At 43.1% G+C, this 24,054-nt stretch overlaps 1 protein-coding gene across 3 annotated transcripts in view; it reads right to left on the reverse strand.

Annotated features, from left to right (window-relative positions):
- The window catches only part of NUP155 (nucleoporin 155), a 78,879-nt gene that overhangs the window by 51,362 nt on the left and 3,463 nt on the right, over positions 1-24,054 (reverse strand). Inside the window, exons 2-11 of one of the 3 annotated variants that reach the window (XM_015139889.3) lie at positions 20,085-20,222; positions 19,722-19,818; positions 14,736-14,806; positions 11,770-11,862; positions 10,580-10,746; positions 9,519-9,624; positions 8,554-8,627; positions 7,885-7,976; positions 2,379-2,476; positions 939-1,091 (exon numbers count right to left, since the gene is read on the reverse strand). In XM_015139889.3, the coding sequence (XP_014995375.2) occupies positions 939-1,091; positions 2,379-2,476; positions 7,885-7,976; positions 8,554-8,627; positions 9,519-9,624; positions 10,580-10,746; positions 11,770-11,862; positions 14,736-14,806; positions 19,722-19,818; positions 20,085-20,222 (1,089 nt within the window). Of the gene's footprint in view, positions 1-938; positions 1,092-2,378; positions 2,477-7,884; positions 7,977-8,553; positions 8,628-9,518; positions 9,625-10,579; positions 10,747-11,769; positions 11,863-14,735; positions 14,807-16,331; positions 16,466-17,868; positions 18,069-19,721; positions 19,819-20,084; positions 20,223-24,054 lie in introns of those variants that run through there. The other 2 variants (XM_028849393.2, XM_078004665.1) reach the window with 2 other exon arrangements.

The following is a 24,054-nucleotide window of genomic DNA, read 5'->3' on the forward strand; positions in this document are numbered from 1 at the left end:
AGGTGTACAGTGGCTCATGCCTGTAATCCCAGCACTTTAGGAGGCTGATGCAGACAGATCACTTGAGCTCAGGAGTTTGAGACCAGCCTAGGCAACATGGCAAAAGCCTGTCTCTACAAAAAATATAAAAATTAGCCAGGTGTGGTGGCACACGCCTGTAGCTTCTCTCAGCTACTCAGGAGGCTGAAGTGAGAGGACGGCATGAGCATGGGAAGCAGAGGTTGCAGTGAGCAGAGATTGTGCTACTGCACTCCAGCCTGGGCAACAGAGCCAGACCATCTCAAAAAAAAAAAAAAAAAAAAGATCAAAGTTGGAATAGTCACACTTGCAATTTCAAAACTTATTACAAAGCAACAGTAATCAAGACTGTACTACTGACATAAAGATGGATAATATAGACCAATAGAATAGAACTGAGAATCCAGAACCCATACATTAACGGGTAATTCACGTGAGAAAGTAAGATGAAGACAATTCAATGGGGAAATAATAGTCTTCAACAAATGGTGCTCAGACAGCTAGATATCCACATGCAGACGGATGAAGTCAGATTCCTACCTCATACAACGTATAAAAATTATCACAAAACAGATCAAAAACCTAAATGTAGGAGTGAAAACTATACTTTCAATTTCAACTTTTGAATTTCACTACAATTTCAAATTTTATTTTAGATTCAGCAGGTACATGTGCAGATTTGTTACTTGCGTATATTGCGTGGTGCTAAGGTTTAGGGTACAACTGATTCCATCACTCAGGTACTAAGCATAAGACACAACGGTCAGTTTTTCAACCCTTGCTCCCCTACTTCCCCAACCCTTCTAGTAGTCCCCAGTTTCTACTGTTGTCATAGGTATTTTCAAATGCCTCAAAACGCCATATAATTTTAACAATTTTAAGAATCTCATCTTAAATTCTGATAGTATTTCAGAACTTACCTTTACTATAAAGTGCTCTATGTACTTTTGAAGGCTTTTCTACGGTTGAAGATGCTGAGAATCCAGGAGGTAAGCGGACGTGAATCAGCGTCAGTGTATTAGGCCGTGCTAATGGCTGTCTGAATGGACAAGTGCTGAAATATAACCTTACACCTGAAGATGGGGTAAAATTATGCATCAGTAATAGAAAATAAGGACCTGAGGTAAATGTGTTATTGAAGCAATTACATATAGCAATGCAAAACTCTGCTAAAACCATACATAACTTTCTGGACTAATTTTTTTTTGGGGGATGGAGTCTAGCAGGCTGGAGTGCAGAGGCGCCATCTCGGCTTACTGCAGCCTCCGCCTCCCGGATTCAAGCAATTCTCCTGCCTCAGCCTCCTAGGTAGCTGGGACTACAGGCATGTGCCACCACACCCATCTAATTATTTTTATTATTTTTATTTTATTTTTGAGACAGAGTCTTGCTCTGTCGCCCAGGATGGAGTGTAGTGGCGTGATCTCAGCTCACTGTAAGCTCCGCCTCCTGGGTTCACGCCATTCTCCTGCCTCAGCCTCCCGAGTAGCTGGGACTACAGGTGCCCGCCACCACATCGGCTAATTTTTTGTATTTTTAGTAGAGACAGGGTTTCACCATGTTAGCCAGGATGGTCTCGATCTCCTGACCTCAGAATCTACCTGCCTTGGCCTCCCAAAGTGCTGGGATTACAGGTGTGAGCCACTGCGCCCAGCCCCCTGACTAATCTTAAATTACCATATAGACTATCAGCTGAAATATATATCTAAGAAAATGTCACTCAAAATTGAGAGGTGAATCAATACATTTCATTAGAAAGAACCTGCAAAGACAAACCAAGAAATCTTGTGTTCCAGTTCAGGCTTTGTTACAAAATGTGAGCCACTGTGCCAAGCCACTGTGCTTGGCTTTTGTTTTGCTTTTTTACTGGTTTTTTGAGACAGGGTCTTGCTCTATTGCCCAGGATGAAGTATAGTAGCATAATCTCAGCTCACTGCAGCTTCAAACTCCTGGGCTCACGCGATCTTCCCGCCACAGCCTCCCAAGGAGCTGTACTACAAGGCCGTGCCACTACACCTAGCTAATTTCTGTATTTTTAGTAGAGACGGGGTTACAGGGTTTCACTATGTTGCTCAGGTTAGTCTTGAACTCCTGGGCTCAGGCAATCTGCCCACCTTGACCTCCCAAAGTGCTAGGATTACAAGTGTGAGCCACCATACCTGGCCTAGGCTTGGTTTTATATCTATAAAATGAAGAAAGAGAAAAGTCTCCCAGTTTTCAAAATCCTTTATTTTACAAATTATTTATATGGCTTTAAAGCAGATATGGAAGTAAAAATATATTTCTAATCATAAATTTCCAAATCTAAGAATTTTCAGAAGCTGTAACAGTAACACAGATATGTAAATAAAACAACATACCTGCATGTGTGACAGCCAATAACTGGCAGTCCAGTGATTCAGAATTTTCAATCACCGCTATTTGGACAATTGGTTTAAAAACAGAACGATCGATGGTCCTAAAAGAAAGGAGAAAACAAAGTGTATTTTTAAAATGTGTCTGCTAAATTATAAGAAACATTTCCTATCAGAATGTTTACATATTTCCATATTTTCTTTTTTTTTTTTTTTGAGATGGAGTCTTACTCTGTCACCCAGGCTGAAGTACAGTGGTAGGATCTCGGCTCACTGCAATCTCCGCCTCCCAGTTCAAGGAATTCTCCTGCCTCAGTCTCCTGAGTAGCTGGGATTACAGGCTTGTGCCAGCATGCCCCGCTAATTTTTGTATTGTTTTGTAGTAGAGACGGGATTTCATCATGTTGGCCAGGCTGGTCTCGAACTCTGACCTCGTGTGAGTGTGATCCGCCTGCCTTGGCCTCCCAAAGTGCTGGGATTACAGGCGTGAGCCACTGTGCCCGACCACATGTTTCCACATTTTCTAAATATGCTAACTAATTTAAGACTAGCTTTTTAGGAAAGTAATACAAGAACAGCAAGAACTGGAAAAACTCTTGAATGTGTACTTTTTACACTTATATTGTTAAGAGTAACCCTATTTTCAAACAAAGATCACAAAAAACGACTAAAACCATTGGGTGAATGGTTGGTGGGGAGCAGTATTCTCAGAGTGTCAAAGTATCATTACTACTAATTAAAAAGGGAGAAAGCGCGGGTGCAGTGACTCACACCTGTAATTCCAGCATTTTGGGAAGCCAAGGTGGGCGGATCACCTGAGGTCAAGAGTTCAAGACCGGCCTGGTCAACATAGTGAACCCCCGTCTCTACTCAAAATACAAAAAAATAAGGCAGGTGTAGCGCATGCTTGTAATCCCAGCTATTCAGGAGGCTGAGGCAGGAGAATCACTTGAACCCAAGGTGGAGGTTGAAATGAGCTGAGATCACGCCACTGCAGTCCAGCCTGGGCAACAAGCCCAGACTCTATCTCAAGAAAAAAAAAAAAAAAAAAAAAAGGGAGGAAATGAAACTTTATAATGTAGACATTTAGTTAACAGCACCTCAAAGAAGTTTTCAACAGTGAGAAAACTGCTATTATGTGTCTCCTGATATAATGTAGTAAGACATTTCACACTGCCTATGTGAATTCATTACAATGTGAATTGCCATTTCACATTGTAGTAAGACATTTCTCAGCACTTGGAGAGGCTGAGGCAGTCAGACCACTTGAGGCCAGGAGTTCGAGACCAGCCTGGTCAACATCTTTACTAAAAAATATATAAAAATTAGCCAGGAATAGTGGCGCATGCCTAGAGTCCCAGCTACTTGGGTGGCTGAGGCACGAGAATCACTTGAACTCGGATGCAGAGGTTGCAGTGAGCCAAGATAGCGCCATGGCACTCCAGGCTGGGTGACAGAGCAAACCTCTGTATCAAAAGAAAAAAAAAGAAAAAATATAAATACATATACATATACAAATATATATAAACATCGTATATAAAATGTATGTATATAAAATGTATTACTGAGAATCTAATTACAAAAAACGATAAATTCAGAAAATTGTATAATTCTCCTGCACCTCCCTTCCAAATGTCAATATTCCAAAAAAAGAAAGGTGGTCACGGGCCTGTTTTATATTAAAGAGCCCAATCCAACCAATCCAATTCATAAATTCTGATTGTAATTTGAGAAAAATGGAAAGAAAAACAACTATAAAAGATTTTGAATCAGGTTGTGGTGGCTCACACCTATAATCCGTGAGCCACGGATTGCCGCTTTGGGAAGCTGAAGTGGGTGGATCATATCAGGTCAGGAGTTCAAGACCAGCCTGGCCAACATGGTGAAACCCCGTCTCTACTAAAAATACAAAAATTACTCAGGTGTGGTGGCTCGTGCCTGTAGTCCCAGGTACTCGGGAGGGCGAGGCAGGAGAACTGCTTGAACCCAGGAGGTGGAGGTTGCAGTGAGCTGACATCATGCCAAGACATTCCAGCCTGGGCGGCAGAGCAAGACTCCACCTCAAAAAAGAAAAAAAAGATTTTGGGGGCATGGTGGCTCACACCCGTAATCCCAGCACTGTGATAGGCTGAGGCAGGCACGTTGCTTGAGCCCAGGAGTTCGAGACCAGCCAGGGCAACATGGTGAGATCCCCTCTCTACAAAAAATACAAAAATTAGCCAAGTGGAGGTATGCATGCCTATGGTCCCAGCTACTTGGGAGGCTAAAGTTGGAGGATCACCTGAGCCTAGGGAGGTCAAGGCTGCAGTTAGCCATGATTGCACCACTGCACTCAATCCTGGGCAGCAGAGTTTTTTTGTTTTTTTTTATTTGAGATGGAACCTCGCTCTGTGGCCCGGGCTGGAGTGCAGTGGCCGGATCTTGGCTCACTGCAAGCTCCGCCTCCCGGGTTCATGCCATTCTCCTGCCTCAGCCTCCAGAGTAGCTGGGACTACAGGCGCCCGCCACCACGCCCGGCTAATTTTTTTTTTGTATTTTTTAGTAGAGACGGGGTTTCACCGTGTTAGCCAGGATGGTCTCGATCTCCTGACCTCGTGATCCGCCCGTCTCGGCCTCCCAAAGTGCTGGGATTACAGGCTTGAGCCACCGCGCCAGGCCAGCAGCAGAGTTTAAAGAAAAAAAAAAGGAAAAAAAGATTTTGGGGACTACTGGGCAATTTTAATATGGATTAAGTATACCATTATTATGTAAGAGACTAAAGGCATGTCAGTGGCTCATGCCTGTAATCCCAGCACTTTGAGAGGCTGACACTCGCAGATTGCTTGACCTCAGGGATTCAAGATCAGCCTGGGCAACAATGGTGAAACCCCATCTATACCAAAAATACAAAAAATTTGTCAGGCGTGGTGGCGCACGTCTGTGGTCCCAGCTACTTAAGAGGCTGAGATGTGAGGATGGCTTGAGCCTGGGAGGAAGAGGAGGCTGCAGTAAGCCAAGATCACACCACTGCACTCCAGCCTGGGTATCAGAGTGAGACTCCATTTCCAAAAAAAAAGAGTCATAATGTCTACAACGTACTTTCAAATGGCTCATAAGACAGTCAGGCAGGGCAGGGTGCAGTGGCTGTAATCCCAGCACTTCGGGAGGCTGAGGCGAGTGGATCACGAGGTCAGGAGATCGAGACTATCCTGGCTAACACGGTGAAACCCCATCTCTACTAAAACTACAAAAAACTAGCCGGGTGTGGTGGCGGGCACCTGTAGTCCCAGCTACTTGGGAGGCTGAGGCAGGAGAATGGCGTGAACTGGAGGGGTGGAGCTTGCAGTGAGCTGAGATCGCGCCATGCACCACTGCACTCCAGCCTGGGCGACAGAGCGAGACTCTTCTTTCTCAAAAAAAAAAAAAAAAGACAGGCAACAAAGAGGCAAAATGTTAACAATTGAGATAGAGTGTATTAGTTTTGCTGGATGCAGTGGCTCACGCCTGTAATCACAACACTTTGGGAGGCCGAGGTGGGGAATCACGAGGTCAGGAGTTCCAGACCAGCATGGCCAGCATGGTGAAACCCTGTCTCTACTGAAAATACAAAAAATTAGCCAGGCATGGTGGTGTATGCCTACAGTCCCAGTTGCTTGGGAGGGTGAGGCAGGAGCACTGCTTGAACCTAGCAGGCAGAGGTTGCAGTGAGCCGAGACTGAACCAATGCACTGCAACCTGGGTGACATGACAGAGCGAGATTCCGTCTCAAAAAAAAAAAAAAGTTATTTGTTTTGCCACATTGTTCTTTTAATTTTTTTTTTTTTTTTGTGGATTTGAAAAACATTCCAGAAAAAAGTTAGAGGGAAAACAGTGTTTTCAATTGTCTGCCTTCAGAATTTTTTCTTGTCACTGAAGAATAAAACAAAACAAAGGCCGGGCGCGGTGGCTCAAGCCTGTAATCCCAGCACTTTGGGAGGCCGAGACGGGTGGATCACGAGGTCAGGAGATCAAGACCATCCTGGCTAACACGGTGAAACCCCGTCTCTACTAAAAAATACAAAAAACTAGCCGGGTGAGGTGGCGGGCGCCTGTAGTCCCAGCTACTCGGGAGGCTGAGGCAGGAGAATGACGTGAACCTGGGAGGCGGAGCTTGCAGTGAGTTGAGATCTGGCCACTGCACTCCAGCCTGGGCAACAGAGCGAGACTCCGTCTCAAAAAAAAAAAAAACCACAAAAATTTAGCCTGAGCAAGGTAGCAAGACCCCAGGTCTACTAAAAATAAAATTAGGTGGGCATGGTGGTGCACGCCTATAGTCATAGCTACTTAGGAAGCTCAGGCATGAGGATCACGTCAGCCCAGGAAACTGAGGTTACAGCAGACTACGATTGCGTCACTGCACTCCAGTCTGGGCAACAGAGTGAAACCTTGCCTGAAAAAAACAAAAAGTTGATTTATTTCACTTCGATTGTAGCAATAACCTAGGCACAATGACAACAAAAGTTGAAAATTTGAGGCCTTAGTTACAAAAATAGTGTTTGCAGGTGGGGCGCAGTGGCTCATGCCTGTAATCTCAGCACTTTGGGAGGCCGAGGCGGGTGGATCACCTGAGGTCGGGAGTTCAAGACCAGCCTGACCAACATGGAGAAACCCCGTCTCTACTAAAAATACAAAATTAGCCGCTACTCAGGAGGCAGAGGTTGCAGTGAGGCGAGATTGCACCATTGCACTCTAGCCTGGGCAACAAGAGCGAAACTCATCTCAAAAAAAAAAAAAAAAAGCTCTTGCCTGTAATCTCCACACTTTGGGAGGCGTGGTGGGTGGATTACCTGAGGTCAGGAGTTAGAGACCAGCCTGGCCAACATGGCGAAACCCAATCTCTAATAAAAACAGAAAAATTAGGCTGGGCGCGGTGGCTCACGCCTGTAATCCCAGCACTTTGGGAGGGCGAGGAGGGTAGATCACGAGGTCAGGAGATTGAGACCAGCCTGGCCAACATGGCGAAACCCTGCTTCTACTAAAAATACAAAATTAGCTGGGCTTGGTGGTGCATGTCTGTAATCCCAGCTACGCGGGAGGCTGAGGCTGGAAAATCGCTTGAAAGCACAAGGCAGAAGTTGCGGTGAGCCGAGATAGCGCCACTGCACTCCAGCCTGGGCAACAAGAGTGAAACTCTGTCTCAAAAAATATATACATATAAAAATTAGCCAGGCGTGGTGGCAAGGACCTGTAATCCCAGCTACTAGGGAGGCTATGGCAGGAGAATCAGTTGAACCCAGGAGGTGGAGGTTGCAGTGAGCCAAGATTGTGCCACTGCACTCCAGCCTGGGTGACAGAGTGAGATCCTGTCTCAAAAAAATAAATAAATAAAATAAAAGAGTCTCTAACAGTTCCATTCAAAACATAAGAGTGTCATCTCTTCAACATTCCTTATCTTTTAGAGACATTTTGGTTAGGGAATAATATACTTTTAGAATGCTACACACAAATGGTATAATTATGCCTGCTTAATGCTTAATAATAAATTACATGTTACCTAGCAATGTTACCAGCAGCAGAGACAATGGCATTCTGTGACACGGAGGCAACTCTACTCATTCCTTGTCCGTCTTGTCCCAAATCATACACCTGTGAATACAAATCATTCTCACTTAAACATGATTACATACTATACACATATTAATAAACTTTTCCTTTTAAGGGATCCTTTAATATTGGTATTTAAAACAAACATGAAAACATTCAGATTTGAAATTTCATAGAAAGGGGCCCCTTCTGAGAAGTGAGTTGGGCTTTTTTTTTTTTGAGATGAAGTCTTGCTCTGCTGCCCAGGCCGGAGAGCAAAGGCGCAATCTCAGCTCACTGCAACCTCCACCTCCCAGGTTCAAGCGATTTTTCTGTCTCAGCCTCCCAAGTAGCTGGGATTAAAGGGGCATGCCACCACACCCGGCTAATTTTTGTATTGTTAGTAGAGGCGGGGTTTCATCATGTTGGCCAGACTGATCTCAAACTCCTGACCTCAGGTGATCCGCCCACCTTGGCCTCCCAAAGTGCTGGGATTACAGGTGTGAGCCACCATGCCTGGGAGGCTTTTTTTTTTTTTTTTTTAATTATACAGTTCATAGGAAAAGTTTAAGAGGCAGGAACTGTCGGCCTTAAAAATAAGGATTTATATCACTCTTAATGGTATAATATTAATACTAACCTGTATTACTCCTTTCTCAGATCGTGTATATAAAATATTTCTAGAATTATCAATTGCAATTTGAAGAATAGGATCTAAAAGTAAGACCAAAAAAAAAAAAAAAAAAGAGAAAAAAGCAAAGCCAAGGATTAACAAAGCAAATACATTAGCCACTTACAACAAACTGTTGAATCAGAACTTTGTATTCAGGGGCTTTCTACTCCCTTGCTTTGAAGTTAAATCCAAGGATGTTTGCACAAGATTCAGTCCAAAAAGCATTTTAGTCAGACAACACATGAAAAAAACATATGCTAAATACTGTGACTGGGTTACGAGCATAGAAAATAAGTTATTTTGTCCTCTAAATGAATTTTAAGCCAAATCGAAAACAAGTTCTAAGTTATTTCTTCATTCAATAAAATTTAATGAATGTTTACTACATGCTAGAAATACGTAGAATAATTATACCTGGTCCTTTATGTTAAGAAACTTCCAGTTTGGCCTAACTGATTGTGTGAAAGAAAATAATTTAAAAATTTAGTCATATTAATATTTGGGCATACTGATCTTATGTTGCCAAAGCATTTTAAAAATTATTTCACCTGTTTGAATCTCTCAGTTCATTAAAAGCTAAGATATATTATTTTTATATTGGAAATTTGTTCTAGACCAAGCAATGTATTAGCTGTCTGAATGTCTGTCTCTCTCACACACATACAGATATTTTGGTTTAAGTATGTACAGCTGTTTTAGACACAAGTTCTTTGATGCTACATTTATAGGAAATAAGTAAACTTGAGAATAAAATCCACACTTTCTCTGTTATAATCTCTTCTTACCCTTTAAAAGACCTTATGAATATATACCAAATGCTACTTAACATAACGAATTGTTTCAATTAAGAATGATAATTTCTGAAGAAAATGTTGAGGGAACAATATGTTAGAAATTAGTTTTACTTACCAAATTTATTGTTTTCTACTTACCATCTTCTGAGAATGTGAATTGTAGCAAAGAAGGAACAAGGAAAGAAAGTGAGCTCTTTGAGTGGTTTATTTTCCTACATCTTTGGCTAAACCACCCTGCTTCAGCCTTAAAGAAAAAAATAGAAAGAAGACTTATAAAAGTATGTAACGCCCTTACAATAACTACTGTATATCCATATTTATAAAAACCTTCAAATCTTCATGAAATATCAGTTATAATCACTAATACCAGTTACAATAAACAAAACGAGACATATTATTCAAAATTAACTACGGAGTTTAGTCCATAATTTAAAATATCAACCAAATACTGACAAGGAAAGAATTTCAAGACATACTGTTAAATAAAAATCCACTTATGGGCTGCGTACAGTGGCTCACACCTATAAATCCTAGCACTTTGGGAGGCCAAGGCACAAGGATCATTTGAGGTCAGGAGTTCAGGATCAGTCTAGCCAATATGATGAAACCCTGCCTCTACTAAAAACACAAAAATTAGCTGGATGTGGTGGTGGTGCACGCCTGTAATCCCAGCTATCAGGAGGCTGAGGCAGGAGAACTGCTTGAACCCAGGGGATGGAGGTTGCGGTGAGCCAAGATTGAGCCACTGCATTCCAGCCTCGGTGATAGACCTGGGTGACAGAGTAGACTCCATCACATTAAAAAAAAGAAAAAGAAAAAGAAAAAGAAAGCAATTATGAATTAAATCAATAATACAAGTGAAAACATATATTTGCAAAAGTACATTAGGTATTTGTGTATGCGTATACACTCCCAAACATATGTGCATAGATATCTATAGAGACACATACAGTGATGTCTGCTTTATGTTCCACAAGGACATACATAGAATTAATAATGACTTTTACCTCTAAGGAGAGGACTGAGTTTTGTAGGCATGGTGTAGTCATGGGGACTACAGCTTCACCTGGATGCTTGAATATTTGTCATAAAAATATATTAATGTCCTTACATAACTAGAAAACAAAATAAAAGCTTACTTTTCCCTACTTCATCAAGAGAGAGAAAAAAAAAAAAACGTTTACGAATATTAGACTTACCTGGTAGGCTACTTCATATAAACAGCCATCCTTTCCAGCCAAGAAAATTCTGCCATTATCAGTGGAAGTTATTGTTAAAAGGTAAGTATTATCAGTAGGAAGAGAATATAAAGGATCTGGAAGCAACTGCATTCCACCAGACATACTATCATTAAGAACTCCAGAACCTATTTATTTTAAGAAAGAATACATAAATCAGTTTATTAGCTACTCTACAGTTTTTAAAAATCTTTGCATTATTGTCAGAATCGATATGTTTACTCAATTCTTATTGACAACACAGTCAACAGCTTCTATAATATACATTTTAAAATTACTAAGTCTGATACAATTTGATAATTCAAGTGAAACAGAACCTTCTGTGTGTGTGTGTGTGTGTGTGTGTCTGTCTGTGTGTTTATTATATAGTAAAACAAAAAACAAGAAACTAACCCAGCCGGTGCCGTGGCTCATGCCTGTAATCCCAGCACTTTGGGAGGCCGAGGTGCGTGGATCACCTGAGGTCGGCAGTTTGCAACCAGCCTGACCAACATGAAGACACCGTCTCTACTAAAAATACTAAATTAGGTTGGACGCAGTGGCTCACACCTGTAATCCCAGCACACTGGGAGGCCAAAGCAGGCAGATCACGAGGTCAGGAGTTTGAGAACAGCCTGGCCAACACAGTAAAACCCTGTCTCTACTAAAACTACAAAATAATTAGCTGGGTGTGGTAGCAGGCGCCTGTAATCCCAGCTACTTGGGAGGCTGAGGCAGGAGAATCCCTTGAATCTGGGAGGCGGAGGTTGCACTAAGCTAAGATTGCACCACTACACTCTAGCCCAGTGTGAGACTCTGTATCAAAAACAAACAAAATTAGCTGGGTGTGGTGGTGCATGCCTGTAATCCCAGCAACTCAGAAGACTGAGGCAGGAGAATCACTTGAACCCAGGAGGCAGAGGATGTGGTGAGCTGAGATCACACCATTGCACTGCAGCCTGGGCAACAACAGCGAAAATCTGTCTCAAAAAACAAAACAAAACAAAAAAACTAACCCAACATTAACTTATGGAAAAGAGCCTGAAGATTTGGCACCAATAATCATTAATTTGAGTCAATGGAATTCAACATTTCACCCAGATTAGCTTTTAATTGTAATATCAATTGGCCAAAATATTATTTTAAAAAACATAACATGTGGGTTGCCATACCTGTTTGCAAATTAGCATAGCTCAGTCCAAGAATTACTATGTCTACAGGGGTCGCCAAAACCAGGAGGTGTCGTACATGAGGTTGAAAGATGCCTAAGATAAAGTAGACAAAGAGCAGGAAAACTTTCAGCATTTAAGCACTAACAGAGTAAGCTTTTATTACCATTAAAATGAGCTACTAATTAAATATTACTATGTACGATCATTTAAATAAGTAAATTTTGGATGTCATCAAGGTAATGAAGAGGAAAAAAAGTGAACAGCAGTGGAAAAGAACCACCTTAGAAAACAATCACTTCAGTATTTAATGCTGTTTAAAAAGTGTTATATTACAAAATAGTTTAAATGTATTAAAATACAAAGATGTATATTTGTATATCCGTGTTCATAGCAGCATTTTTCACAATAACTAAAAGGTGAAAACAAAATCCAAGTGTCCATTGATTGATGGATTTTAAAAAATGACATATATATACACACACACACACACACACACAATGGAATACTACTGAACTTTAACAAGTAAGAAAGTTGGCCGAGCACGGTGGCTCACGCCTGTAATTCCAGCAGTTTGGGAGGCTGAGGCAGGCAGATCACCTGAGGTCAGGAGTTCGAGACCAGCCTGGCCAACATGGTGAAACCCCATCTCTACTAAAAACAAAAAATTAGCCAAGTGTGGTGGCACGTGCCTGTAGACCCAGCTACTTGAGAGGCTGAGGCAGGAGAATTGCTTGAACCCGGGAGGCAGGGGTTACAGTGAGCCGAGATCATGCCACTGCAACCCAGCCTAGGCGACAGAGTGAGAGTCCATCTCCAAAAAAAAAAAAAAAAGGAAGAAAGTTCTGATGCATGCTATAACACAGATGAACCTTGAGGACATAGGTTAAATCAAATAGGCCAGTCACAAAATGACAAATATAGTACCATATGATTCCATTTATATCAAGAAACCTAGAATAGTCAAATTCTTACAGACAAAAAGTGGAACGGTTACTACCAACTGCTGAGGGAAGGAGGAACAGGAGTTTTTAGTTAATAGGCACAGTTTCCGTTTTATAAGATACATAGAGTTTTAGATACAGATGGTGGTAAAGGTCACACAATAACGTGATTGGACTTAATACCACTGAAGTGTTGGCTGAAAAACAGTTAGGATGGCAAAGTTTGTATTATGTGTATTTTACCATGATTAAAATATATATTATAGGTTTCATTTTGAAATGTAAATAAAACCTAGAAAATTTTAGAAAATAAAACTTAGACCTATAGTTATCTACAAAAGAAAAGATTACAACCTTGATAACAGTATAGAGCAATATTTACACACTTATGCATCTCTTTTAGATTCTATGTAAAGGAAATACATTTGCTTTGCCTTTTTTTTTTTTTTTTGAGACAAGAGTTTCGCTCTTGTTGCCTAGGCTGGAGTGCAGTGGCTCAATCTCGGCTCACTGCAACCTCCGCGTCACGGGTTCAAACGATTCTCCTGCCTCAGCCTCCTGAGTAGCTGGGATTACAGGCATGTGGCACCACACCTCGCTTATTTTGTACTTTTAGTAGAGACAGGGTTTCACCATGTGGTCAGGCTTCTCTTGAACTCCCGACATCAGGTGATCTGCCCCCCTCAGCCTCCCAAAGTGCTGGGATTACAGGAGTGAACGACCGTGCCCGGCCTCTTTTTTTCCTTTTTTTTTTTTTTTGAGACAGGGTCTTGCTCTGCTGCCCAGGCTGGAGTGCAGTGACACAATGAAGGCTTACTGCAGCCTTGTCCTCCTACACTCAAGCGATCCTCCCGCTTCAGCCTCATGAATAGCTGGGACTACAGGCATGCACTACCACGCCCGGCTAATGTTTCTGTTTTTTGTAGAGACAGGGTATCACCATGTTGCCCAGGCTGGTCTTGAAGTCTCAGACTCAAGTGATCTGCTCGCCTCAGCCTCACAAAGTGCTGGGATTACAGGTGTGAGCCACCACACCTGGCCTGAAAATATATTTTCAATGCAAGTAAATAAATAGTGCATAAAACGTCAGTTTGGGTAGGGCATGGGGGCTCACGCCTGTAATCTTAGCACTTTGAGAGGCAGAGACGGGCAGATCACTTGAGGTCAGGAGTTTGAGACCAGCCTGACCAACATGGTGAAACCCTGTCTCTACTAAAAACACAAAAATTAGCCAGGCGTGCTTGGTGGGTGCCTGTAATCCCAGCTACTCAGGAGGCTGAGGCAGAAGAATTGCTTGAATCCAGGAGGCTGGGGTTGCGGTGAGCCAAGATGGTGCCATTGCACTCCAGGCTGGGCAACAGAGGAGACTCCATCTCAAAAAAAAAAAAAAAAAAAGTCTGTTTTTACTTCACTGAATATCTATAATTGCAAAATGGACATAATCTTAAAAAATTTTACTTAGGCCTTGAAAAAAGTGATTTTTGTCTATTATTTCCTCCTATAAAAAGGTACATTTGGCTGCGCAGTGGCTCACACCTGTAATCGCAGGACTCTGAGAGGCCAAGGTGGGTGGATCGCTTGAGGCCAGGTGTTTCAGACCAGCCTGGCCAACATGGCCAAACCACATGCAACTAAAAATACAAAAATGAGCCGGGAATGGTGGCGCATGCCTGTAATTTCAGCTACTCAGGAGCCTTGGGCAGGAGAATCACTTAAACCCAGGAGGCAGAAGTTGCAGTGAGCACTGAGGTGGCTCCCCTGTACTCTAGCCTGGGTGACAGAGTGAGACTCTGTGACAAAACAAACAAGCAAACGCACTCGGGAGGCTGAGGCAGTAGAACTGCTTGAACCCGGGAGATGGAGGTTGCAGTGAGCCAAGATTGCACTACTACACTCCAGCCTACTCGATGGAGCGAGATTCCATCTCAATAAAAAAAAAAAAAAAGGTGTGTTGTTGTTCAGGTCTATACCATTTGGAGTTTACATATACAAACACAATCTCTTCCTTATAGCTTTATTTCTTACCAGCTTTTGGTTTCACAAGCCCCACAGCAAGAATAGTCTCACTAAGTCCATCAAAATAGGCAAGGTCTCCTCTGTGAACAAATGAAGAAAAACATGTTACATATATAAAGCAAACAGGCCAGATGTGGTGGCTCACGTCTTTAATCCCAGTACTTTGGGAATCTGAGGCAAGAGGATTGCCTGAGCCCAGAAGTTCAAGATCAGCCTGGGCAACACAGTGAGACTCTGTCTCTACAAAAAAGAAACAAAAAATTAGCCAGGCATGGCAGTGTGAGGCCACTGAGGTGGGAGGATCTCATAGGCCTGTGAGGCTGAGGCTGCAGTGAGTAGTGATCATGCCACTGCACTCCAGCCTCGCTGACAAAGTGAGAGCCTGTCTCAAAAAAGAAAAGAAAAGAAAAACAGAAAACAAAGTGTTATCTTACAGTGCTCTTTATTATTATTATTACTATTATTTTTGAGACAAGGTCCAGCTCTGTCACCAAGGCTGAAGTGAAGTGGCACCATCTTGGCTCACTGCAATCTCCACTTCACACCTGGCTAATTTTTGTATTTTCTGTAGACAAGGTTTGGCCATATTGCCCAGGCTGGTGTTGAACTCCTGAATTCTCTTTATTAGTGAAATAAATTTAGACACAGAATATAATGAAAAGACTGGCCAGGCATGATGGCTCACACCTGTAATCCCAGCACTTTGGGAAGCCGGGGTGGGCATATCACAAGGTCAGGAGATTGAGACCATCCTGGTCAACATGGTGAAACCCCATCTCTACTGGTGGCGCATGCTTGTATTCCCAGCTACTCAGGAGGCTGAGGCAGGGGAGTCGCTTGAACCAGAGAGGCGGAGGTTGCAGTCAGCTGAGATCTTGCCACTGCACTCCAGCCTGGGCAACAGAGTGAGACTCAGTCTCCAAAAAAAGCCAGTGAAGACCAGGAGCGGTGGCTCACGCTTGCAATCCCAGCACTTTGGGAGGCTGAGGTGGGCAGATCACCTGAGGTCAGAAATTCAAGACCAGCCTGGCCAACCCAGTGAAACTCTGTCTCTACTAAAAATACAAAAATTAGCCAGGTGTGGTGGTGCATGCCTATAATCCCAGCTACTCGGGAGGGTGAGGCAGAAGAATCACTTGAACCCAGGAGGTCGAGGCTGCAGTGAGCTGAGATCATGCCACTGCGAGACTCCAGCCTTGGCAACGGAGATCCTGTCTCCAAAGAGGAAAAAAAAAGGGAGTCCAGGCACAGTGGCTCACACCTGTAATCCCAGCACCTTAAGACCCTGTCCACCAAAAAAAAAAAAAAAAAAAAAAAAAAAAAGGGAGACAGAGACAGAAAGTGGAAAAACAAAAAACAGAATGGAGCATCCAAAATGAGGTATGTAACAAAAGTACAGCTGAAATCTCAGAAGAGAATGTATCAGAATATTTCAAGATAATGGCTGGGCCAGGTGCAGTGGCTCATTCCTAAAATCCCAGCACTTTGGGAGGCCAAAGAGGGCAAAACACTGGAGGTCAGGAGTTCAAGACCAGCCCTGGTCAATATAGTGAAACACCATCTCTAATAACAATACAAAAATTAGCCAGGTGTGGTGGCCCGCACCTGTAGTCCCAGCTACTCCAGAGGCTGAGGCAAGAAGTATTTGAACTCAGGAGGCGAAGGTTGCAGTGAACCAAGATAGTCCACTGCACTGCAGCCTGGGTGACAGGGCGAGACTCCATCTTGGAAAAAAAAAAAAAAAAAGGCAACGGCTGAACAGAAAGTAAAAGAGAAAGAGAGAAAAATAAGGATAATAGCTGAAAAAAATTCTAAAAATAGTAGAAGACATCAAACTAAAGATCTAAGAAGCTCACATGAAGCAGAAAAAATACCACGAAAAAAATATGATCCAGACTTTCAAGAAAGCTTCTAGTCACCCTGAAAAGGCCATCCACACAGGAACAAAATAGCCAAATGGCAACTTATGTGGACTAGGATTCCCCATCCTCCTACATCATGCCATCCCACAGGGCCCTTTGATAATTGGCACAGCCTCTTGAAACTATGATCCAATGCTGAGATAGCTGGGGGTTAGAGAACAATGAAATAACCAAGATTACATTTTTATCATCCAGATGGAATTAGGATTTATAATAGAAAGCCAATTGAATATTTAAGTATAAATTTTACAAAATTGAATTTATGGACCTATTACTTGTGCCTTCATTTTTTTAAATAAGTTCATTCTTCAAATAATTTTTCTTTAAATGAACACACACTGCTATGGATCAAATATCTGTGTCCTCCTAAAATGCAGGTTAAATCCTAACTCTTAATGTGACAGTATTTGTAGGTGGGACCTTTGAAAGGTTATTAGGTCATGAGGGTATACCTCATGAATGGGATTAGTGCCCTTATAAAAGAGGACCCAAAGAACTCCCCTACCCCTCTGCCATGAGAGGACAGAGTGAAAAGATAGCCGTCTATGAACACGGAAGTGGGCTTTCACCAGACCTTGATCTTGGACTTCCAGCTTCCAGAACCATGAGAAATAAATTTCTGCTGATCATAGACTATGGTATTCTGTTTTAGCAGCTCAGACTAAGACACACAGTAAGGTAGGACTGTTTGTTCCATGAGGGCAGAACCACATTCATCTCATTCAGTACTGTTCCTACCACAACAAGAGTGTCAGATACATAAGATCAATATGTATGTGTTAAATAAACACGTTGGATGTTAATGGAAATGTAAAAAATTTCATTAAAGTGAAAACATGTTTTTTTTTTTGAGATGGAGTTTTTGCTCTTATTGCCCAGGCTGGAGTGCAATGGCACAATCTCAGCTCACCATAACCTCTGCCTCCCAGGTTCAAGTGATTCTCCTGCCTCAGCCTCTCGAGTAGCTGCGATTATAGGCATGTGCCACCATGCCCAGCTAATTTTGTGTTTTTAGTAGAGATGGGGTTTCTCCATGTTGGTCAGGCTGGTCTCGAACTCCCGACCACAGGTGATCCGCCCGCCTTGACCTCCTAAAGTGCTGGGATTACAGGCGTGAGCCACCACGCACAGCCGAAAACATGTTTTAAAGAAAATAATTATTCTCACATGTATCTGCTCTGTAATATTTTTGCATTGACTTCTCTTGAAAAGATACATACCTAAACAAAAAGGTTTTATTATTTAGCATAAAAATGAATATGTTGGCTGGGGGCGGTGGCTCACATCTGTAATCCCAGCATTTTGGGAGGCTGAGGCAGGCGGATCACGAGGTCAGGAGATCGAGACCATCCTTGCTAACACGGTGAAACACCATCTCTACTAAAAATACAAAAAATTAGCCGGGTGTGGTGGTGGGCACCTGTAGTCCCAGCTACTTGGGAGGCTGAGGCAGGAGAATGGCGTGAACCCGGGAGGCGAAGCTTGCAGTGAGTGGAGATCACGCCACTGCAGTCCAGCCTGGCTGGGCGACAGAGCGAGACTCCGTCTCAAAAAAAAAAAAAAAAAAAAAAAAAATGTTATGGTAACATAACAAAGTGGGGAACATTCAGGGTACATGAAAAATAATCACAACCACACATCACTGCTATTACAACTATTACATTTCAACAAGAAAAATTGCTATCAAACTTCTAATAGAAAAAAAATTGTTTCATTTAAGCTATAGGTATTAAGCTGTCATTTAGCTTCAATTTTGTTTCAATAATACAGTGTTTTGGGCCGGGCGCGGTGGCTCAAGCCTGTAATCCCAGCACTTTGGGAGGCCGAGACGGGCGGATCACGAGGTCAGGAGTTCGAGACCATCCTGGCTAACACGGTGAAACCCCGTCTCTACTAAAAAATACAAAAAACTAGCCGGGCGAGGTGGCGGGCACCTATAGTCCCGGCTATATGGGAGGCTGAGGCAGGAGAATGGCGTAAAAACCCGGGAGGCAGAGCTTGCAGTGAGCTGAGATCCGGCCACTACACTCCAGCCTGGGCGACACAGCGAGACTCCGTCTCAAAAAAAAAAAAAAAAATACAGTGTTTTGTTGCTGTTTTTGAGATGGAGTCTCGCTCTGTCGCCCAGGCTGGAGTGCAGTGGCACTATCTCAGCTCACTGCAACCTCCGAGGTCTCCCCGGTTCAAGCAATTCTCCTGCCTCAGCCTCCCTAGTGGCTGGGACTACAGGCATGTGCCACCACACTCAGCTAACTTTTGTATTTTTAGTAGAGACAGGGTTTCTCCATGTTGGCCAGGCTGGTCTCGGACCCCTGACCTCAGGTGATCCACCCGCCTCGGCCTCCCAAAGTGCTGGGATTACAGGCATGAGTTACCATGCCTGGTCGATACAGTGTTTTTTTTAATGCACATGTGTTCCTAGAAAGATCATTAATTACTTAAGAGCAAAAGTAACACCTTAATTATATGGGCTTTCCTATGTTTATCCCACACCTCATCTAAGGATAATATAATGGACAACTGGAAGTAAAACAAAATCTATCTCTAAAAAGTCAACAGGGAGATCACCAGACCAATATGCTATATTTAAGCAAAAGTACCTCAGGCTTTCACTCAGAATCATTTCTATACATGTAATTTACACACAGGTCAAATTCACAAAATGACAACAAAATAAATAAATATCAGATGCCTACTCCATAGAAATGTAAGGAAAACAGAAGTCTTTAAAAATGTCCAATCATCTCTCAACAAATTGCCAACATCTATTTTTACTACAGGCTAAAAGCTTGGGACCTGGGCTCCTGCTACTCAAGAATGCCACCTACACCAGCAGCAGCAGCTGGCAGTTTGTTACAAATGCAGACTCTGGAGCCTCACTCAGGACTACTAAAACAGAATGCACATTTGAACATCCCCAGATGATGGATACTGAGAAGCATACTGAGAAGCACTGACCCAAAGGCTAGATGAATGAAAGATAAACCAAGCAGCTTCTAATGAGAACACTAGCTACAGTAAAGTTTATATAAATTCCAATCACCCTTAAAGCAAACCAGCCTTAAATACATACCCATCCTCATAGTTCCACATGAATATATCACTGTCAATTGTGAGCCAAGCTCTGCTGATAGGAGGGAACACACCCATCATGCAATTACACTGCATATCTGAGGCAGTGTGGATGTAAGGCAGACAGAGTTGAATCTTATTTTTCTTTAACTTGTTTCAATAGCTTTTGACTTAATATTTATGTAAAAAATCACTATGTGTCCACTCTTTAATACAACAAAGAACCCATATACTTAAACATATTTTAAATAAAACCCTTAAATGAATTGATATACAACACATTAATTAAACATAGAACAAGAATTATAACAATGAAAAATACCAATTTTAACATTTTTAAAATAAATACAAAGTAATAGGATACGTCCAAACTGCTCAACAAGTTCAGGTGGGAGAGGAACTCTTCGGATGGAACTGATCTCTGGAAGGTTGGGTACGGACAGCAAACCAGGTCCTTGTAAAGGATAATCCATATCTGACATGCCAGAAACAGTGGGATTATCTACAAAAAGAAAATGAAGCATTTATAATAAAATACTGTTTATCAACTGGGCATACAAAAGGACTGAGTGCCACAAAAAAATTTCATGTGCTGGTTCCAAAGGTACAGAGAGAATATACTAGTTTTGACCCGACACAAAGTAGGCCTGAAATATTCCATTGTTAAGGTAGGAACAGTTACTGGTTTCAGGCCTGAAGGGAAAGTTGTATCTCACAAAAACTTGCTCTATAACAAAGGAATGTTTAAATTTGATAATTTAGTGTTATTTTAAAATAAAAGTGGCTGGGCGCAGTGGCTCAAGCCTGTAATCCTGGCACTTTGGGAGGCTGAGGCAGGAGGATCACGAGGTCAGGAGTTCAAGACTACCCTGGCCAACATGGTGAAACCCCGTCTCTACTAAAGACACAAAAAATTAGCCAGTGTGGTGGTGTGCGCCTGTAATTCCAGCTACTTGGGAGGCTGAGGCAGGAGAATTGCTTGAACCTGGGAAGCGGAAGTTGCAGTGAACCGAGATTGGGCCATTGCCCAGCCTGACTGACAGGGCAAGACTATCTCAAAAATCATAATAAAGAAAGAAATGAATAAAATGAAAGCATGTAATTGTATTGTTTGTAACACAAAAGATACATGCTTGAGAGGATGGATACCCCATTTTCCATTACGTAATTATTTCACATTGCATGCCCGTATCAAAACATCTCATGCACCACATAAATATATACACCGCCGGGCGCGGTGGTTCACGCCTGTAATTTCAGCACTTTGGGAGGCAGAGGCAGGCCGATCACGAGGTCAGGAGTTCAAGACCAGCCTGGCCAACATGGTGAAACCCCATCTCCACTAAAAATACAAAAATATTAGCCAGGCACAGTAGCAGGCGCCTGTAATCCCAGCTACTCGGGAGGCTAAGGCAGGAGAACTGCTTAAACCTGGGGGGCAGAGGCTGCAGTGAGCCAAGATCATGCCATTGCACTCCAGCCTGGGTGACAGAGCAAGACTCCGTCTTGGGAAAAAAAATACATATATATGTATACACACACACACCTACCATGTACCCACGAAAATTAAAAATAAAAAAATTGGCCGGGCGCGGTGGCTCAAGCCTGTAATCCCAGCAATTTGGGAGGCCGAGGCGGGTGGATCACGAGGTCAGGAGATCGAGACTATCCTGGCTAACATGGTGAAACCCCGTCTCTACTAAAAATACAAAAAAAAAACTAGCCGGGCGTGGTGGCGGGCGCCTGTAGTCTCAGCTACTTGGGAGGCTGAGGCGGGAGAATGGCGTGAACCCGGGAGGCGGAGCTTGCAGTGAGCCGAGATCACGCCACTGCACTCCAGCCTGGGAGACACAGCGAGACTCCGTCTCAAAAACAAAAACAAAAACAAAAACAAAAATTTAGTGTTTTTCTCTCATTTTGCTAATCTGAAATGGGAAAATATAAAACTGCTTTGGGGCTCAAAGGTAAAATGACTGTGAGCAAACAAAATAATGACTGGGGGAAAATACTGCCTTTACCAGCTAAACATTTACAGATTAAAATAACCCATGACTTTTCCCTTTAGATTTCTCCCCCAGACCACTAAGACAAATACAAATAACACCCCACAAGCAATATCTTATTGGGGGGAAAAAAAGAAAGACTGCTCTATAAAGTGTTCTCATCAGGCAACCTTTCTCTTGCTCTAAGACTCAATCACTAAGGACAGGAGTGGGCTGGTCTACTCAGCCTATCCCTGCTCCCAGACAAGGTGTTATTTAGACTTGACTGATGACCTAATTATCTCAGGCACTTCTTCAGGTTCTATAGAGTAGAAAGATGTTAAGGAAAACTGACATATAAAACAATCTTCAAGTGTATTATGGAAATTTTAAAAATATATACAAGAAAAATACAATCAATACCTATGTACGGATTATCCAACTTAATAACCAGTAATACCCCCAATCATGTTTCATTTTTATCATTGTTCACTCCTTCCCCAATGCATTCTTTTTTTATTTTTATTTTTTGAGACGGAGTCTCGCTCTGACGCCACGCTACAGTGCAGCGTTGCGATCTCGGCTCACTGCAACCTCCAACTCCCTGGTTCAAGGGATTCTCCTGCCTCAGCCTCCCGAGTAGCTGAGATTACAGGCATGCAACACCACACCCAGCTAATTTTTGTAGTTTTAGTACAGACAAGGTTTCACCACGTTGGCCAGGATGGTCTTAATCTCTTGACCTCGTGATCCGCCCGCCTCAGCCTCCCAAAGGGCTGGGATTACAGACATGAGGACTGCACCCGGCTGAATTCTTTTTCTCTTTTTTTTTTGAGACGGAGTTTCACTCTGTTGCCTAGGCTGGAATGCAGTGGTGCAATCACAGCTCAAGGCAACCTCAGCCTCTTGGGCTCAAGCAATCCTCCACCACAGCCTCGTGAGTAGCTGGGACTAGAGTGTCATGACACCATGCTTAGCTTTTTTGTTGTTGTTTTTTGGGTTTTTTGTTGAGATGGACTCTCGCTCTGTCGCCCAGGCTCCAGCGCAATGGCGGCTCACTGCAACCTCTGCCTCCCAGGTTCAAGCAATTCTCCTGCTTCAGCCTCCCAAGAAGCTGGGACTACATGAGCATGCCACCACACTTGGCTAATTTTTGTGTTTTTAGTAGAGGCAGGATTTTGCCATGATGGCCAGGCTAGTCTTGAACTCCTGACCTCAAGTGATCCACCCACCTCCGCGTCCCAAATTGCTGGGATTATAGGCGTAAACCACTGCACCCAGCCAAACAGCATTTTTCTTTTTTCCTTTTTTTTTTTTTTTGAGAAGTCTTGCTCTGTCACCCAGGCTGGAATGCAGTGGCGCGATATCAGCTCACTGCAAGCTCTGCCTCCCAGGTTCATGCCATTCTCCTGCCTCAGTCTCCCGAGTAGCTGAGACTACTGGCACCCGTCACCATGCCCGGCTAATTTTTTTGTATTTTTAGTAGAGATGGAGGTTTCACCATGTTAGCCAGGATGGTCTCATCTCCTGACCTCGTGATCCGCCCGCCTTGGCCTCCCATTTCTTTTGAGAAGGGGTCTCCCTCTATCGCCCTGGTTGGAATACAGTGGCGTGATCTTGGCTCACTGCAACTTCCGCCTCTCGGGTTCAAGCGATTCTCCTTTCTCAGCCTCCTGAATAACTGGGATTACAAGCGCGTGCCACCAGAGCCAGCGAATTTTTGTATTTTTAGTAGAGACGGGGTTTTACCACGTTGGTCAGGCTGGTCTTGAACTCCTGACCTCGTGATCTGCCACCTCAGCCTCCCAAAGTGCTGGGATTACAGGTGTGAGCCACCGTGCCTAGCCATTTTTTGTAGAGACAAGGTTTTGCCATGTTGCTCAGGCTGGTCTCAAGCTCAAGTGATCCTCCCTGCTTCTGGGTCCCAAATTGCTAGGATTACAGGCACGAGGCACAGCGTCAGGCTTTTTTTTTTTTTTTTTTTTTTGAGACAGGGTCTCACTCTGTTGCCCAGGCTGGAGTGCAGTGGTGCAATCACAGCTCACTGCAGTCTTAACCTCCCCATCTCAGGTTATCCTCCCATCTCAGCTTCCCAAGTAGTTGGAGGTCCAAATGTGTGCCACCATGCCAAGCTAATTTTTGTATTATTGTATTTTTTTTTAAGTGGCTGGGTTTTGCCATATTGCCAAGACTGGTCTCAAACTCCTGGGCTCAAGTGATCTTCCCACTTTGGCCTCCCAAAGTGCTGGGATTACTGGGCTGAATTCATATTAAAGCAAATCCAGGCTGGGTGCAGCGGGTCACGCCTGTAATCCCAATGTTTTGGGAGGCCGAGGTGGGCGGATCACATGA

Source organism: Macaca mulatta, chromosome 6 (assembly GCF_049350105.2).
Source record: "Macaca mulatta isolate MMU2019108-1 chromosome 6, T2T-MMU8v2.0, whole genome shotgun sequence".
Lineage (NCBI taxonomy): Eukaryota > Metazoa > Chordata > Mammalia > Primates > Cercopithecidae > Macaca > Macaca mulatta.